Source organism: Protopterus annectens, chromosome 10.part0 (assembly GCF_019279795.1).
Source record: "Protopterus annectens isolate FY-2018-M chromosome 10.part0, PAN1.0, whole genome shotgun sequence".
Lineage (NCBI taxonomy): Eukaryota > Metazoa > Chordata > Ceratodontiformes > Protopteridae > Protopterus > Protopterus annectens.
In genome coordinates, this window is record NC_056744.1 from 1,748,974,295 (window position 1) to 1,748,994,456 (window position 20,162).

General features: G+C 40.5%; 1 protein-coding gene across 2 annotated transcripts in view; it reads left to right on the forward strand.

Moving 5' to 3' along the window:
* LOC122813973 (otoancorin-like) overlaps positions 1 to 20,162 on the forward strand; it is a 656,691-nt gene that overhangs the window by 341,499 nt on the left and 295,030 nt on the right. For both annotated transcript variants that reach the window (XM_044086530.1, XM_044086531.1), the window contains exon 14: positions 9,359 to 9,468. In XM_044086530.1, coding sequence (XP_043942465.1) covers positions 9,359 to 9,468 — 110 coding nt within the window. The remainder of the gene's footprint in view (positions 1 to 9,358; positions 9,469 to 20,162) is intronic.

Genomic DNA, 20,162 nt, shown 5'->3' on the forward strand with positions numbered 1-20,162 from the left:
GGACTTGCCTAATTAAATCACTGCAGTGATGGCGTACCTGCTCATATGTCTGGTTATGCATGCCTATGTCATTTACCTGACAAACAAGTTCCTGCCACACTGCAGTCCACTCCTGCTGGTGCTGGCTGCTTCTGGAGAAGAGCATTGTGTACCGCTGCAATAAGCTGTCAAGTATCACCTCTTCCTCATCCACTGTGTATGCTGGGTTGCGTTGGTGGGCCATCTGGATGAAAAAGATATGAACAATATGTGTGAGAGTGTCCTGTGGCACACTTTACACCTTTACCCACAGATATCACTGCACTGACATATATACCATCCTATTGTCTGTCAGAGATCACACATGTTCAATACCACTTACTGGTTCTCAGGCCACAACTAACTAACACTGCCTGGCAGACTCTATATATCACACCACTATACAACAGTACCCGACACACTGTTTCTGACACATTGCACAACCTCAAGACAGGGGTGTATATCACACCGATGCACGAACAGAGATGTCATCCATTGCAATGGATGTAAAGTACAGGTAGAGTACTACCAATCAACCACCTTAGTCATTGATGCCATAGCCCTGCCTAGCAGATGTGTCCAGTTGTTACTAAGGGTGGCATACTGCTGTAACAGACTATATATGTTGCTGGATACACACGTTTACCCTGTAATACATGTATGATTGCAGCCATTATACAGGCATAATCACACACACATCAGGCAAACATACAATGCACCACTGTATGCCAACACAGATGAGCATTACCTGTGTACCATATGGTACTGTGTGCTACTACTTACACCCCCTTATACCTGCATTCTGTCCTCTGTGCAGACTACAGGAAACACAAATGACAGTGTTTCCAAGCAATGTGAACACACATCATACTGTGCTGTTTAGGCCTACAGCTTCAGGTAGTTCTACAGTTCATATTGGTGATGGATTCACCAGCAGTGCCATTCACTAAGCATACATGTATTGCTTTAGCCTACAATGAGACACCACATTCGTCAATGGAGAACTACATCATATCATATGCCGTACTACTATGTCTGCCTAAGAGTACATTACACATCAGTTGCTGTCCTCAAAGCTAGGTTAGGCACTACCATATCAGATACGTCACACTAAGCAATCACACCTTTACAGACCTTGCACACATTCAGCGTTACACTTATTCAACCTCACATAGCAGCTATTGCATTAAGTACATGTGTGAGTGCATAGTGTCATAGGTAGGTAATATGCTATTGGCCCTAGGGCCTACGGCAGCCTAGCCATATGCTACCCTGGCCTTTGACACACATGTACTTTGATTTCACTTGCCCCTGCCAACCAGAACCACAGAGGTGTTTCCTGGGGTGTATTACCAATCTCCCACACAGTCATCAGAGGTATTTATAACAATGGCTAAGGAGGAGCCTTGTTTGCTATTGCTATGTGGTCTATTCCGGTGTATGGCATATCTCTGAGATGGGAACCTATCCCTCCAGCATGTGCTGTTTAGTGAGCTGACAAGGTTTAGGGCCCTAGAGCGTGTATCATGGAGGGATTGTGATATGTTGCCATGGTGGTTGCCACCCAGCTATGGGTGTGACATACCTCTGTATGTCCAGCAGAGGTCACCTCTGTGTGGCCAGTGTGCAATACAGTGTAGTTGTGGTTTTGTGAGTCAGTCTGCATAGGACATCTGTTTGCGGCCAGTATTACCCTTTGGGAGGTATGTCTGTGGCCTGTTCACCTGGTGTAGTTGTCATGTGAAGTACATACCTCACACGGCATCGTGATGAGTAGAGGGGAACTCTACCCTATACTTCCATAGATGACACACCTGTTGTCATGATACATACCACACAGACAGATTACAGGTGTAGTGTGGCACTGTCTTCATCAAAGCGGAGGCTACTGTCCACCTGTGTACCATGTTCCTTTATCACACCTTCACTGTTCGGTAGATCTCTACTTATGTGGTAGTTAATGGGTACACTGTTTTGGGAAGGTGGAATGGCACTGCCGTATCAACACTTGTCTACAATCCATGCCTTGGTCACCACACACCTGTTGTGGTACATATGACCCCGTGTCTCTCTGTCTCTCTCACTCTATATGTATATATATCTATATCTATATATATATATATATATATATATATATATATATATATATATATATATATATACATATGCATATCTATACACATACATGTACACATCCATTGCTGTACACATGGATGTATATATAGGCACATGTACAGTCCACCTTTCATGGTGGGGATATCACTTATGCGACAGTTGTGGGATGTACAGGTATGTGATTATATTGCACAGTGTTGTGCAGAATGCATGTGGGTGTTCTCAGCCCTTGTTGCATTAGCAGGCCTCACTGGCTGTAACACAGCAGATCTGACAAATCTGTCCCACAGCATTTAACCACCACATGACATATATCAACACTACCATAGCTGGCATTATGCATAGGCCAACTGGGCGGCTGCCTAGGGCACTGCTCTAGCAGAGGTGCTTTTCCACTATTTATGTGGTGTAGTAAGACAAGGATGGGGGCAACAGGAAGTGTGGTAGGGGTGCCATGGAGCCCTATTGCCTAGGGCACCAGTTGACCTAAGACCGCTCCTGAGCACTGCATGCTGTTTTCTAGGCCACACACTATGACCTACATGGATATATGCTCATATCAACCTTCACTGACAGATATCTGTCCACTCTTCACTAACAGTTGCAGTATGTCCCTTGCCCTATGCACATGTGCAGATACAAATAGATACGTACTGCTGCCACACATGGATGATTTGCAGTGTGTAGAGTACTCTTCAGGAACATCTACTACATGCCAACACATACATGTGAGTTACATACCTTACCTTTGTATTTCCCTGCTCCGTGAGTTACAGTTTTGTAGTTTTATTTATTTTTTTTATTGGTGGTTTGTTTTGGGTTTTCGCCCTCTATTTAACTTTCTGTCTCAGTTTCTCACTCTGTTCTTTCTCTGTCTCAGTCTGTGTCTGTGTCTCTCTCTCACTCTCTATCTCACAGCACCTGCAATGATATAATTGCATGTGTGGACTGCAGGTACAGCCTGCTTTTCTAGGTATCTGCACTTGTGCATGTGACAGCCTCTGCACCAATTGCTGCCCACCATTCAGTAATTGCATGCAGCCTGCTGTTTGGTGATTGCATTACTCACTGTGATTGCAGCCCACTGCTATAAAATGCTAGGTTAGGTAGGCGTAGCCCTTTCAGCTTTCCAAGGTGGGGTCCATGCTTGTTTGCTCTGGACACCATTGTGTCAGTCAGAAGGTTGGTATATGTCTCTTATCTGATGCTAGGGTTGTAGCCAGTTATATGCATGTTGTACTCAAACCTGAACGTTGCTGCTTCCAGTACACACATCTCAGTGTAGACATGTACACACCCCTCCAAATGCTAACACAGGATTCATGGGAGTATGTACTTTTTTCTCACTTACACAATTAACTGCCATACAAATGTGGTTATTGCACTGTATTCCTGTAGCACATGCAATGTTTGTGAACTGCTATACTGTAATTATTACATTACTCATTTCTACACAGTTTGTGGTTTGTTTTTGTTGACATTAGCACAGGCTTCTCAACACAACTGGACATATTTCAGTACTGAGTATGCCTTCCTACACCCTGGTTTTTGCCTGAATACACAGGTATGTTGTACCTTTGGGTAGGGGTGCAGAACTGCAAAGAACATGTTTTATTATCATGTGAGGTTTATCTTGCTGAACATACAGGGTTGCTGTGTACCTGGTAGTCTATCAAAGCAAGTAGTCTGTCTGTGTAGCTCACACCTGTGGACATATCTGGATGGTAGCTAGAGGTTAGCCTAGTATACTTTGTCTGTGCACCACACCAGTCTTTTCAGCAGTGGCACATTGGCATTGTCACAGTTGTTTACTAGCAGTACATGGCTACATCCTGTCATATTTCTGTGTTGTACTCCTACATAAGGGCATGCTTGTGGAACTCCTTCCAAAGCTAATTGCAGAGTGTGTAACAGCACTAATGCTGATATGCCTGTGTGTTCCTGCCTCTGCCAAGCCTCACATACTCTCAGGTATATATTTGAACGGCCTCAGTGAAAGGTACATATACGTGAGATACACCTGCAATATATTACTGAAATATTGCAGTTGAGACTTTCTTGGGAATCAGAGCATATGTATAAGTACACCTTTTCTGATGTGCATACAATGTCTACTCTCACCTATTGGCATTATGTACTACGTGTGATTCCACACTTGTCTGCCTACAGTTAGTACTTTTCAGAGTGGTTCAGTGGGCATACCTAACATTGGTTTACAAATCAGGGACATCCCTGTAAATCAGTTACAGTTGGGGAGTCTGGCCCCTGCCCTATTCACCTTTGCCAGTATTTATCCTGGTCTGATACTGTGTGGTGTCTGTAGGGTGCTACCGTAACATTATTCCCTGCTAGGATGGCTGGTTCTCCTTTTACAGTCATGTCATGCAATTCCGCAACAACTGCTTGTAAAGACTCACAGAACAGGATCTGTGTTATATCATTCCTATTTTCCATTTACATTCATTGTAATGCATGATATATTTATGTGAGAAGCAAATTATTTGTATATCTGCTGTGGCTTAGTGGTGATTCATGCAGTCTATTGTGTCAATGGCTTTGGGTTTGAGACTGGCAGAGGCTTTTTCTTTTGCTGTTCAGCAGAACAAGGGCTCTGCCATAGAGTGACTAAGGAACTTTTAAGCAGTTGTAAGCAGGTTTGCGTGGGTTTGCGCGATGCTTAGTGATGCTTAGCTAAGTGCACACATGTGCACACTCGCTTAAACCCGCTTACTACCACTTAAAAGTGCTTACTCCCGCTAACCCCCGTGCTAATTTCTTTTAAAGAAAAGAAAATGGGGAGATAGGAAAGTGGTGAAAAAGAGGGCACAAAGATGGGCAGACAGTAGGTAAGCAAGCTTGGGATGTGCAGGACGGGTGTAAGAAAGGTCCATAGCTGCCCATTTCTTTAACAGCAACAGCTGTGCATATGCAATGAATTTGGAGTGAAATTTGAAACCTTCCCCCCATGGGAGAGGGGTGAGGACAACAAAGTATGTTGTACTGCCAATTCTAATTATCAGCTTACATGTCCAATGGACATGTGTGCGAAATGGGCAGCTATGTATGGGGCATAATTTTTTTGTAGGTACAGATTGCACTTTTTTTTTTTTTTTCAGGTGAGAGTGGGAAGTGAGGTAGAGGAAGTAGGTATGTCCGGGGAGGTAGGTTAGGAAGGTAAACAGACAAGACAGACAAGATGCATACAGGGGTGGTTTATGACACATGGGGTGGGTGAACACAATTGACGGGGTCGGATGTTTGGAAAAAGCAAGCCCATGAGCCCACAGATGGTAACAGTGGAACTGAGATCCCACCCATGGGCAGTCACCACTGAACCTTCACAGCCCCAAGGGTGGCTGTGCTGGGGACTGCGTAGGATGGGCAGGCTCACCTGTGAGATGCGCCACTCTCGCCTCGAGCTGGCATAGGGGATCAGTGACTGAATGCTCGATCTCCCTACGCACCACAACCCGGACCCTTCGAAGGGTGACAGGTGGCCCTTCTCCGCCCATGCTTGCAATGGGGGGATAAGCCCCATCCCCTGCAGCGCTTCCACCTGAAGGTGGCACAGGACCAATGGAGGAGGGGAGCCCAGGCTGGGCACCGGACCTACAGATGCCAGGTGCACTCGCCAGCTGAGGAGGGACAGGTGGGTCCGCTGGGACCGGCCTTCCCATATGTTCTGTGATTAGGTGTGCTTAATTGCAACATAAGCAAAACAGCATTCCAGATTAGTTGTAACAGCCTGCAGTAATATTCCCATTAACCCAACACACCAAGATTACAACAGTTGAACAGCAAGCATAACACATGCATATATTGAACCACAGTGGATATTCCAACAGCATGCAGGGATGTTTGGTAGCAACAGGCCACCATGATTGTGGTGTTTAAACAGGGCACATGCATCAACGTGAATGCAAATATTTATAGAACAATAGGACATATGTCCCAAAAAATATTTAAGATTACACATACCCATTGAGGTGTGGAATTGCATGGTTTATGCAAATACAGTAGGGTGTAGAAAAAACCTCGGTTAACATCTTATAATGACCTTTTCATCTACACTGCATTCCTAGTGACTGCAAGTGTATATCCCCTACATGTATTATTATACTTGCCACCATACATTAGGTTGTGTAATGGGTTTGGCTAGTTCAATAAATGTCTGACCTATATCTGACATACTAACTGTCCAGGATGCAGATGTTACTGCTACATATTTCTTGATTGCATTTATATTTCTTTATCTACATATCTGGGATGTTTTCACATGACATTTTCACTTCGATTTATACAGAACCCTGCATTTCTTGACACACACTCACATTTCTGGGGAAAAAATAACATGCTACACATGCGCCAGATTTACTTATTCATGCCAGCCAGTAACTGACTGTTGTGGACTGTATATATGTTTCACAGCTACTAGCACTTCCATCACCCACTTTATATGGGACTGCACAACTCTGGGTTGCCAGCACCTTTTCAAACAGTACTGTTTGTATAATGCAAGAGTACAACAACATTTCAGACTCTGTGACACAGACACACTCTGTGTTTTAGACCTTTATTAATGACATTACACACTTTTCCACAGGCTCACTCCTTTATTTGTTTTAACGGTGTATATGGCAGACATGTTCAAGACATATTATACCTTTATTAATAGGTTAGAACACTCTTTTTTCAGGCTCACTCACTTATTTTATATGACAGTGCCTGCAGAGATATTATTCCAGACATATGTTACCTTTCTTAATGGGTTACTGCACTCTTTTTCTGCCTCTCTGACGTTTTTATCAGACAGTACATGCAGAGGACTTATTCAGGCAATTTTATGGCTGTATTATTGGACTACAACACTTTCTTTCATGCTCTCTCCCATATTTTATATAACAATACATGCAGAATAATCACTAACCTGCCTGGTGGTGCAGCCTTAGCAGCCTATCAGCATAGGCTTGCTGATTCGTAGCATGGTCACCTGCAGCTGTAAAGTAAATGAAGGGATAATGAGACATTCCTATCCATTATACCTACTCAATTATCAGTTCTTACATACTGCATTCCATGGCTACATACTCAGTTGTGGGGCATCCCGCATCCCACGGGCCTCCTGTATCCATTGGTTCAGGTGGTCCTGCTTTCGTCTCTTCAGGTCTGCATGGTGGTGACGGACCTGCTCACCAGTCTGAGGAATGTCTGTGGCACTGGTGAGGTCACGAGCTAACCGGTTCCAAGCCCCTGCCTTGTACTCCGTCCCTTGGAACTGGCCCTGCAGGAGTCTTGACTCGTGATGGTGGACAAGGAGCCAAACCATGTATTTGGACTCCTCGATGCCCCAATGTTGCACTCAGAAGCGTGTTCCCTCTCCGACATCAGACATTCTAACTGCTGATGTGAGCTACAATCAGTTATGGTGTGTATTCCCGCCTGTGGGGCTTAAATATGCCGCATTTCCCACACTTTTTTGTGATTGGCCGTTTTGTAAAATTCTTGGCTGACTGCAGACCTGCTTAGTAATGGTTAAACTACAATTCATAAGTATATGAATGCTAACAGTGGATGTTTACCCTATGTTGTCATGGCTTAGTGGTCCTGTACTTTGCTTCTGATGCACAGAGTCCTGTGTTCGAACCTTGTCATTCATTTTATTTTCATACTGTCCAGACAGCCTAGGGGGTGTGGCTGCATTTAAGCAACTTTGCTCTACGTTGCTCCTCAGTGCCCTACGGTGCCCTGGTTGGTGTGGCACGCATGTCAGCACAAACACATTGCGCTGGGTAAAGCGCTATTAAACTATGGGCAACTCTATTGCACTGGTTAAAGCACTATTAAACTATGGGCAACTCTATTGCACTGGGTAAAGCGCTATTAAACTATTGGCAACTCTATTGCACTGGGTAAAGCGCTGCTTAACTGCAGGCAATTTTATATTAGGATCCTTTAAAATATTTATTTTGTTCACTGGTACATTGGCCATTTCACTGCTTTTTAGTAATGTTTAAACATATTTGTCAGGTATTATTTCATATACTGATTTAAAAAATAAATACAAAGGGAGTGGTGGGACTCGAACCGTGAATGCCTCTTCTTTGTGCGAGCACTCTACCATTACACTATTGTGTACGATTTCCATAAATATTTTTTCTTATGCTTTTCCATGTCAGAATTGCTAACTCTAGCTAAGCAATGGGCACACCCGCGCACAAATGCGCAAATACGGGCAGCTATTTTGGGAATTTAAAAAAATAAATTTAATGTTTTGCATTTTAGAACTGTGATGAGGGTTTACAATATCAGGGAGTGTGGTGTTGTGTGCAGGGACATTTGAGCAGACTTGCTCTTGTGTATTTGCTTTTACTTTTAAAACACTTGCAGGGCCGTGGACATTTAGACTGCTCGGCAGTTGGACACGCCCCCTGCTTTCTTACACAGTCCGTGTAAGACTTACGGTTGAGTCAGCGTGCCCTCATGCATATTCATGGCTTGCTGTTGTCATACCATTCAACTGCAGCGTCCGAGTAAGACTTATTAAGTCTTACATGGAGGATTCGTGAATCCGTGGGAGTGTGTTCCTGTATTCATTCATAGGGAATCAGTTACTTTCATTGTGAACCCTTCTTTTCCTAAGCTTATTTCAATACTTTCCATGTAAAACTCATAATAAACATAATATATTTGATAACTTTAGTGATAACTTTAGCAGGACTGAATGTTGTAATGTTTCAATTCATGTGTGCACGCACCTTATAATTAACATATGGCATCTGATAACACCTAATAAATAACATATGGCATCTGATAACACCTTATAAATAAGATATGGCACCGGATAACACCTTATAATTAACATATGGCATCTGATAACACCTAATAAATAACATATGGCATCTGATAACACCTTATAAATAAGATATGGCACCGGATAACACCTTATAATTAACATATGACATCTGATTTAAGAGCATTTGATCAGCCTGACATCTTAAACTTGTGATGCATTTTCTCTAAAATACATTCAGATGCTATGTCACTGTGATAATGGGATTACCCAAAATGTTTCTGATACCCTATAATGCAAAACTAAATAGAAATAATGACACTAAGATGTAGTCACCATTGGCTTAACCATGGGAAGAAAAGCATTTTTACAAATATGCGGTTGTAGCCTACCACTTGACAGTGTGATCTGTTTTTTTATTTTTTTTTTTCACAGATTCGTTGTGCTGCCACGCGGTTCTTCAGCTATGGTGCGGGAGTATATTTTAGCAACATTACTCAGGACTACCTCAATACAGTCCCTCCTACTTTCCTACTGTATATTAAGTAAGTAATTATAATTGTTGTGGAGTTTTGCAAAGTAAAGTAGCTGCAAGTTTGCTCTTCAAACAAAGTAAGTGCAGATAATCTTGTTTTGAAGTGAAATATTCAGAAGAAATTCATTAATTCTGATTCATATGGGATGGCATAGTGGTATGCAATTACTGCTGCCTGCAATGTAGCATTTTTTAGTTAGTTTCCATCTGATGTGCCTAATGTTTGTGCAATTCAGTTCAGTTTTCATCTGAGATGTTTCCTCCATGGAGTCTGCACGCCCTTTTGTTTTCTGTTTGGAGTTTTAACAGGTCTTAAAATTTCCTCCTATATCCCAAAAACATCTATTTGAACTGTTTATGTTTTAAATTACCTTAATGTGTATGTGGTGTATGTGATAGAGTATGGGTATGCATCCCAAATAGACTGCCATGCATTCCAGGATTAATATCTTTGGGTTGGTCCACTGAGTGGTGGCTTTGTTTCCTGCTCTTGTGCTACGATAAACTGGATAGATCTGGTATCATAGAATGAATGAATTAATTATTCATGCTCATGCTAATTTATTTGGATTTAATTTTGGATAACAGCAGAGATGCTTTATAGGAAAATTTATGACTATATACCAGAACTCTGTGAGAGAAACTGATGTGCAAGAACACTACAGTTTGCTTAAAATAGTGTGCATGAGAATACATATTCAGTGATTCTACTCCCCCATTCCCCTAGAGTGGCATACTTGTATTGTGATTGTTGATTAATACAAAACTTAGCCCTTACTACAACTTATCTACATCATGTTAGAAGTAAATTGAAAAAGTGATAAAAGCAGTTTAACACCCTCTTGACTCTCAAGTCTACTGCCAGATGTTGAAATTGTCCACTCATTTCTACAGGAATGAAATCCATACATCACATCCATTCATGCTAATGCAACAGCCATGCTCCAGGAATGGCAAATATTCCATGAGAATTTGATTTATTCCTTGTATCTACTATTCACATGCACTTGCAATAGATACTAAAAGTAAATGTGTGCAATAAGCCTTTGCAAAGTAAAATAACAACTGAGAAGGCCCTTTACTCTTGCAAGCAAGTGTTTCTATATGATCTCTAGTCTTCACTGGGGATTCTAAGGTGGAGTATGAACCTCTGGAACCTGTACCCAGCTATACTATACCCTCACAGACAGAAGAAAGTAGTTACTGCCTCATTAATCCTCTGCCTTTCCCAGTCTGCTCCTTCAGATCACAATCTCAGACTATCAAAAATATCTACCCAGCACTTTTATACTCACCCATAGAAAGGAAAGCAGACATTGCCTCATGAGTCCTCTGCCTTGGCTTGTAAGCTGCTTTAGCTCATAGGCTCAAAGATAAGAGAATTGGGTTGCTGCGTGGATTTTATTCATGTATACCACGGAGCAGGCTGAAGGCAGATTTTTGAAGAGGTCAGTACATCCAATAAAGAATTTAATCCAGATAAAAGAAGTAGTAGTACCACTGCTAGTAGTACCACTGCTAGTAGTACCACTGCTAATAGTACCACTGCTAGTAGTACCACTGCTAGTAGTACCACTGCTAATAGTACCACTGCTAGTAGTACCACTGCTAGTAGTGCCACTGCTAGTAGTACCACTGCTGTTTATCTGTATATTTAGAAATCACAGGTTTTGAGCACTACTGTGCGAAAAAGTAGCCATACAAAGTGCCACAAATCAGGCAACTTCCACAAACATGCTCTTTAATACAAATACAACATAGCATGACTGCATTAATTTCATACATTTTTAATAAATGCTGTCCTTAACTATTTATGTTAAACAGTATGCATTTATCTTAAAACTAAAACAACTCAAAATTCTGGATTTTATTCAGCATTTTGTTTGAGTTAAATTAAAATATTACTTTTGTAGTTCTAGATCTTCAGTAGAAACGTAGTTAAAACCACAACATAGTTCAGATTGGAATTGAGAAAAGTGTTAGCTTGAGTGAAGACCTATATGATATGAAGAGTTTTTTTATTTGTTAAATTCCCTATTTTACAGACTGAGGATAATGTACCTAGCTATTCGTATAAACTTAATGGTATTGCACTTAGATGCAATGCCATTTAGTTTAGGTGCACATCTATCTGCGTCGTATATCACTTTGCTTGTGTTAGCACTTTTATTAATCTGAGGGCCAGACATTTTATTGAGTTCAGCTGTACTTGCCACTGGCTCACTATGTAAACAAATATGTTACCCCAGTGACCACCGGCACACCCCCACTAGTGATATAAATCCTATGCAAGCCCACAAATTTTGAATTCTGCTCCTCACACTCACCTGATACTCTCTTATAGCATGCGCATTCATTTTTTAATGTACTACTAGAAATATTGTTTAGAAATTTCCCAGTTATACTCCTGGAACATTGCCTGCCTTTCCATTACTAGTGGAACTGGATTAAAAATGTGTTACTGGTATGCGTTAATGAAATGATTTACAATAAAACAGAAGTCAATGGTTGTGGTATGAGTTGTGCAGTATTTCCACAGATAACCCTCAGACAGCCCATAAGTGATAGTCCTCATAAAACTGTAAATGTAGAGGCACACCAATACAGATCATAACTTTTTTCACATAACTTTCACATTTATTAGTTAAAAACAAGGCAATGCTCAAAACATCAACCAATTTTACCTTACACTTCATTAATGGGGCTGGTAGGGTGGCTTAATGGCTAAGGTGTTTGCCTTACAAACTCAAGGTGCAGGGTATGAGTCTCCCAAGGGATAATTGGCTAAGCTTAAAATGGCTTGCAAGGGCAATTAGCTTAGCACTAAAGTATGACCCTATAAACAAGCAAGCATTCAAACAACCTTAAAGCTAAAGTTTAAACTATAGCACAATTAATGCAGACTTCTAGTTAGTTCTAATGTTTGAGTAGCTACTAAATTCTATAAAAGTTTAAAAATATAAATGGAACAAACTTGCCTTATTCTGCAAAGTGACAAAAGAAATATTTAGTCTGCCACAATGCATGCCATTTCAGACTAATCCACCAGATGTCAGCAGTACTCCACACATTACATGCACAGTTACTTCTTTTAAGCAAAGTTACTCTAATAGACTTACAAAATAGAATGTGTTTATATATAAGGTATTATTTCTTTCAGTTCATTAAGAACACTTCTGTAAGTGATGAAATATAAAATTTAAAATATATATTCTTTGCTGCGCAGTGAATATACTTTAAAATAATTGTTTATTTCCCTTAAGGAAACCCCACGTTTAGCATTATTAAAATGAAATAAATTTCTAACATGAGCACAGAAACCCCTTCCCATGATACCTTTCAATTCCTTTGCTCAAGAACTAGGACAAAGCCAAAAAAATAATTGGGGGATAAATGCCCAAAATCAGACACAGCTTTAAATATTGCTCTAATTCACTTAAAAAGTTAATAAAAAACAGGCTTTGCACCAGAATGTATTTTCTGAAGAGTAAGAAGTTTTAAGCTCATAATGCCTGTCTTAATTCACTGACTGTAGACCTCAATGATTTTCCAGAAAAATACACATTTTGTAAGGGACAGAGAAAACATATAAGGCAGAGACAGCTGAAAAATGTAATTCCCACTCTCAAGTTTTAAAAATACTCAGTAACTTTAAACAGCCTATTGCTTTTGTCCATGTACCAGGCTCCACATGAAGCCATTTAAGCAGTAACCCGTGTTTGAGTGCAGGGGATATGGAGTATGAGAAATTCATGGTTTTCACATTACTGGTCTGGCTTGGTAATGAGGGTTAAGATGGGGTGATCAAATAATAGCAGCTGTGAGTAAATTTTCATTAAATACTTCTGAGTGTGAGTTACTGCTGTTATAGAGTTCTGTTTATTTTGAGCACTCAAATAAAACTTCCAAAGCAAGACCAAGATAACGCCAAAGAACAAAAAGCCAGCCAGTCGGATCAGAGAAGACTCCCAAGATTGACTGAAATGAGTTTCAGCCAATCTTGGGAGCCTCCTCTGATCCGGCTGGCTGTTTGTTTTTTGTTCTTTGACCTTATTTTGGGCACTATTGTGTTTTTGTTCATTTTATTTTAATGTTTGGTTCAAATTAAATAGTGCCCTCTTTTTTTTCATTATGCATGTTGTTTTACTTTTTATTTACTGATACAAAGTACTTATTTTAATTTTTTGAATGATCCTTCCATGTTCTAATTTCTCTCTGCTGCTATTTTTCTTGTCTTTTTCTACATATACCGAGGACTCTTTTCTTTATAGTATTATACTGTACTGAAACATATTATGAATCATATTATCTAGCTATCTTTATCTGTCCATCTATCCATCCATCTATATCAAATGTTTCCCTACTTCTTTGTTTTAGTCTCCTGCATCACAGATGTTTACTGTTTTGTCACTTATTGTGCATTATTTCTGCTGCTATTGGTAGTCCTGGTGTCTTTTGTGTGTGTGTGTGTGTGTGTGTGTGTGTGTGTGTGTGTGTGTGTGTGTGTGTGTGTGTGCACGTGCACACGTGCATGCATGTGCCCACATGTGTGTGTGTCGTTGATCAATTGTTTCTAATGCAGCTTATTGATAGTAAAAAGTATAGCTTTGCATTTTCTTGAGGTGAAGATTTTTTTATCTTCAGTTGAGTTTTTAACTGTTTCTGTTGTTGGATTGCCAGAGTTTTTATGTTTCAGAAATTTGCTACGCATTTTGAGGTCATTGATAGTTTCCAGTCTGACTATTTCAAATTGATCCTTCTGTATCCTCTAATGGCAGTAATTTGTCTTATTCTAATTGCAGATTGTAATAATAATAATGTCACTGTGGTGGTTGGCAAGGAATGGTTTCTAAATTTCTTTGGTAGGTTTGCTTCTTTATATATTTATAGGTTTATTGGTCCTTAGTAAGCTAACAGGCAAGATGACTTGGAAGGTGGGCAGTGAGATTGTCACAGTGATTAAGGTCTTCATCTCATAGACACAAGATACACAGTTTGATTCTGACCTCAGGTTATTGGCTAGGCTTAAAATGGCCTTTGAGGGCGGTTAGCTTAGTACTCTTCAATGAACTTATGAACAACTGAGATGCTCAGTTTTATCATGCAATATTATTGGAAGATTACTAGTGTTCTCCATTAAGGTTCATAGGTTCATAGGTTCATAAGTTCATACTAGGCTATCTGCCCTAGGGCATTTATAAGCCTAGACAGAGTGTGTTTGGCTTTCGCCACCCATTTTAAATTAATTTTGCTATGCCCTTTTTCGAGGTTAGTATACTGTGCCTCTGTCTAACAGTGACACAGAAGTGATACCCGGGGTAAACCTACGATCTCCCATCCACTCATCAAGAAGCCTCTTGAAGAGGGTCAATGAGGGACTCTGCCTAACCTGGACTGGGATTTTATTCCAGAGTGAAGGGAGCCTCTGGGTTATGAATCTGTCCCTCCAGCATGTCCTATTTATTTCAGTGCTGAGGTTCAAGTCTCTCGAGCGTGTAGCTTGATGGGATTTGGATTTTCTGAGGTGCAGCATGTCCATTAATTCCGGGTTGGACATGGCTTTATACGTCAGGCACAAATCGCCTCTGAGCAGGCGGTATGCTACTCAGTAGAGCTGGAGTTTCTTTAGCCGGGCAGCATATGGCATCTGTTTGAGCCCTTTGATCTTCTTGGTGATTTACTTTTGGGGTCTTTCCAGTTGCTGCAGGTGTCTGGTAAGGTACATCCCAAAAGGGGCATTGTACTCAATTAAGTATATTTTCCCCACATATCACAAATAAAATGTTATGATCATCCAGCCTATCATCTAAATTGGTATTCAAAGGCTGTCAGAGAAGTACTCTGCTTGATATATACTGCAAATGGGGAATATATTGGGTTAAGTATTTACTATTTACTATACTACTGGTGTAAGAGTGGTGATATATATTTAGTTGGCTAGAACTGGTACTTCCTTTACCTGCAGATATATTTAGCTGAAGAAATTCAAAGAATATGAGGTCATTTATAGCATGGAAGGCTAAGAAGCGATAACTCCTTAGCAGTCAAGCAGACTGCATAGAAAGACATAGCTTTTAGTCTAACAGAGTAGCTAATGGTACTGATCTTTCTGGCAAGGAAACATTGAGGTCTCTGAAGTTGTTTCAGGTGCTTAGAAAGGTGTATAACAAAGAAGACAAAACAAGCATTGTATTCAATGATGGTCCTAATATGGAGCAACAACATGCAGCTACAACTTCTCTGAACCTCAAAAGATACCAGAAAGGACACAATGTGCAGAGATGTTATGGTCAATGGACACTTTTTATCTACTCAGGTATGCAAGTTTCTGATGATAACATCCAAGTTGAGTAGAAGTTAAGTAGAAATCTGTATGATATGTGGTTGAGATGGGAGACTTTCCAGAGGAAACTATGCTGCATTGCTTAACACTGATGGTAAGCCCTTGCTTAAAACAGCAAGGATTTGTTAAGTTCAGTTCTTGTTGGATAATTTGAGTATCAGTGAAAGAGTTGATAATGGTCACCAGATTGCCATCATCACAAATATGATTACACATTAGTGACTTGATATCAATTTTTATGACAGAGAAATATACATGAAAGAGGAGTGGGATTAAGATGAACCCTGTTGGAAACCACCACTGTCATTTTTCTGTATAAAAAAACTATCCTCACCCTTAATGGTATGGATTTGGTTAGACAGCTAATTAGCTATTCAGTGAACAGTGTAAGGGTTAATGCTGAGTTGTGAGAGCCTGTCAATAAGCCCAGCATGAAGGATTATGCTAGAGGCTTTGGCAAGCTTCAAACAGGCAACATGGACTCTACAACTTTATCCATAGGTTTCAGTAACCTTTGCAAAGAACCCATCCAGTTTGTTCAGAAATTATCTGCCTTTTCTTAATCAAACTAGAGTGTGTCCTTGGGTAGAAAGCACTCTGAAATGGTGTTCATTAGATTGGCTATAATATGTTCCATAGCCTTGCAAATAATACTAGTGAGACTACTATACCTGTAGTTTTCAGGGTTAGTAGACAGATCACTTTTATGCAAGGTTGTTACAACAGCTGTTCTTCACATCTAGGTGATGTAGTTAGTGGAGAAACCCATACTAAAGAGTTTAAGAAAGAGTCTTTCCAGATGGGACTCAACACTTCTCAGCAGACATCCAGGAATACTGTCAGGATCCCTGAAAATGGTATTTTAATTCTAGAAAGAATATAAAGGACTTGGTCAAGAGTGATTTCAGATTGAATGGTAGGGTAGTTGGAATGAATTTGGGAGGGAATGTGAAAATAATAATATCAGCAATGTCCTTAGTTTCAGAGATGGGAGCATAATTTAAGATGAGGTCAGTACAGACTTATTGGTTAGTGCTATGCTTTCCAATATAGCTGAAGAAGGTGTTATTATTGTGTTTTGAATGCACTGTAACAGTACAGTTGTGTAAGATCTTACCATATCAGTAGATGCCCTTATTTTTACTGTTGCCGTATTCATAACATGTGGGATCTTCTGCCAAGAATAGTCCAGCGTTTGGTGAGTATACCAAAGCCTTTACATTCTCTTAGTGTCATAGCAAGCATAAAGTATAAAGGTGATATGTGCACACTCAATACTCAGAATGAAGTGCAGCAGGTGAACTAGAGCAACCCCAAAATGATGAAGGACATGTGCACCCAGGAGGGAAAATGAATAGAACAGGAATAGGAAAAGACAAGACAATTAGGCCAGTACAGTGTGCCAACAAAATCAAAGAGAAAAAAAGGGAGACGGAGGGAGGGACTGAATACTGCACCATTGAAAAGAAGGGCATCTAGTGTTATGTGAGGTTTTACACAACTGTACTACAGCTTTCCTTTCACTGTTGCAGTATTCATAACGTGGGAGCTTAGCAAAACTACTGTAAAGGATGGGAGGAGGAAGGCATAGAAGACCCTCCACAAACCCATGAAGGATAGCACTGGCAAACCCTGTCCGGGCTCTGGAAATGACATCCAAATCCAACTTGTAATGTTTAGTAAACGTGTGGACAAAGGACAAAGTAGCAGCTTCATAGATGGATCTAGTATTTGAACCTTTGAAGAAAGCTACAGAAAATAAACTTCATCTCTAGCCCTTGTAGAATAAGCTTGAGATGAAGCAGAAAGCTGTTTGTAATGAAAGGAATAAGAAAAAGAAATGGCCTTAGAAATCCTGGAGGAGATAATTTGCTTAGAGACTGCCAAACTCAATGTCCTGGAATGAAAAGAAACAAAAAAAGTTATTCAGATTTGTGGATGGCTTTTGTCTTATCCAAATAATGGCTCTATGTAGATTCAAGGTGTGAAGAACTTCTCACTAGCAGATTGCGAAGACAAAAAAAAAAAGGTGGATAGATTGATTAAGAGACCAGCTTGAGCATAAAAGAAGGATTAATATACCCTATCAGTATGAAAAAAATGGAGGAACTGCCATCAGAACCTGATGTTTAGAAATTCTCCTGGCTGAAGTAAGAGCAACTAACAACAGCCCTCTAAGTTCAGTGTTGCAAAGAGGAAGAAGAGGTGGGCTGGAAAGGAGCCTGAGTCAGTTTCTCAATGACAAATTTGAGGTCCTAGGAGGGAGTAATAGGTTTTCTTGGGAGCCTGAAATGAAAGACACATTTAAGGAATTGTTTGACCTCAAAACAATAAGTGAATGGTGGGTTCAAGGGCAGACAAGCAGAGATTGCTGACAAGTGAGCTTTAACAGAAGAATATGCTAAGCTGATATGGAGCAATTCACAGAACTAAGAAAGTACCAAAGGGACCCCATTGAGAAGGAATCCTGGTGATGCTTGAGACCCCAAAGAGAATATTTTATCCATTTAGCCATGCGGGATTTTCTGAGGAAGAGGAGGATAAGCATACAGGAACATTCCCTTCAAAGAAAAGGACATGGCATCCACCTTCCAATTCAGAGGGTTTGGGAGTTTGGAACAGAAGCAAGAAAGTTGCCTGTTCAAAGGGGAGGCAAAAAGATCCATTTAAGGCATACCCCACCAATGTACTATGGCCAGAAACACTTTTCTGTGAAGCATCCATTCATGAGATTGTGTCCTGGACCCGCTCAGGGAGTCTGACATAATGTTGTGTTCTGAAGAGATGTGGACCCCCTAAACAGCTAGCTGATGGCAACTAACCAAGACCCAGGCCTGAAGGGCTAGTTTGCAAAGAAAATGAGACCCCGTGCCCCCTGTTTATTGACACATCACATTTTTGAAGTGTTGTCCATAAAGACTTTTAGAGGGCTTGGAGACCAAAGAGAATGGAAGGTCTGAAGAGTAAGAATGAGCACCCTCTTTTCTTTTATGTTGATATGGTGTGACCTCTGATGAAGGGGCCATTGACCCTGCATGCCAAATAGTTAGAAGAGACTTCCCATCCCCAGATTAATAGCATATGTTGTATATAAAATAATAGTATATATACAATATAAAATAATAAAATAAAAAAATAAATAAATCTATGAGCAGCTCTTGAGTAGGGGTAGGAACTTGGTTTGAGGGACATCTGCCAAATCCACCAGTTAAACTCAGCTTTGAGATAAGACAGTTAAGGAACAAGAAATGTCTCAGGGTGGCAGTGCTAAGCCAAACCATCTTTAGATACCATTAAAGATTCCTCTTATGAAATTTGTCAAAGGGAAACATGGGAATGGTAGATGTGATGGACCTCAAGACTCTGACAAATTCCCTTGTAGGGATAAGAGAAAGGGGATGAAGAGAGTTTAAGTAGGTTATGATAGACAGAGCTATGGGAGAAAGAAGAGAAGCCAACATTGGAATGGTTTGGATTCTGTAACTCAGAAAAATGTGGTCATGAGAAGGAGTCAGAACTGACTTCTTGAGAGTGATGGTGAATTCCACACTATGCAGAATGACTTACAGATCTTGCAGAAGCCTGAGTTGACAGGAAGCTTGAAGAAGCAGGTCATCCAGATATTGGAATATGTGCATTACCCAAAGCCTGCAAAATCTTATGACAGGGGCCCGGCATTTGATGAATACCGTGGGGTCACAGAAAGTCCAAAGGTCAAAGCAGAGAACTGAAAATGAGAGGAAAAAACAGGGAAATGTAAAAACTTCTTGAAAAGATGGAAAATGGGAATATGAACATAGGTTAGTACTAGGCTAACTGCCCTTGTGAGCCATTTTAAGCCTAGCAAATTATCCCTTGTGTGACTCTAACCCTGCACCTTGGGTTTGTAAGTCAAACACCTAAACCATTAGGCCACCCTCCTAACCCATCATTTATGTGTAGAGAGACCAGAAAGGCCTGTGGAAGTCAGACAGGAAACAGAGTCTGGAGAAAAGCATTCAGCAAGCTGAAAATGTGTTGAGAAAGGAGAGGTCTAGGACAGGTCACCATTACCCCTCTTTCCTGGGAACCAGAAACATCCTAGAGTAAAACCCTGTACCTCTTTACAATTTTGAAATGGGTTGGATGGAGCCCTGATCCAATAGATCCTGCAGAACCACAGAAAAATAAAGTTCATGTGGAGAAGGTTAAGAAAGGCCTGAGAAGAGAGGGAAGGAATTTTCATACCATAAAATAACCATAATGGATAATAGACAGAACCTAAGAGTCTTAAGTAATATGTTGCCAGACAGGGAGAGACAAGGAAAGCCTGACAGAACCTGACCGAGGGGAAGAGGAAAAATATGTCAGATGGAGGTAGA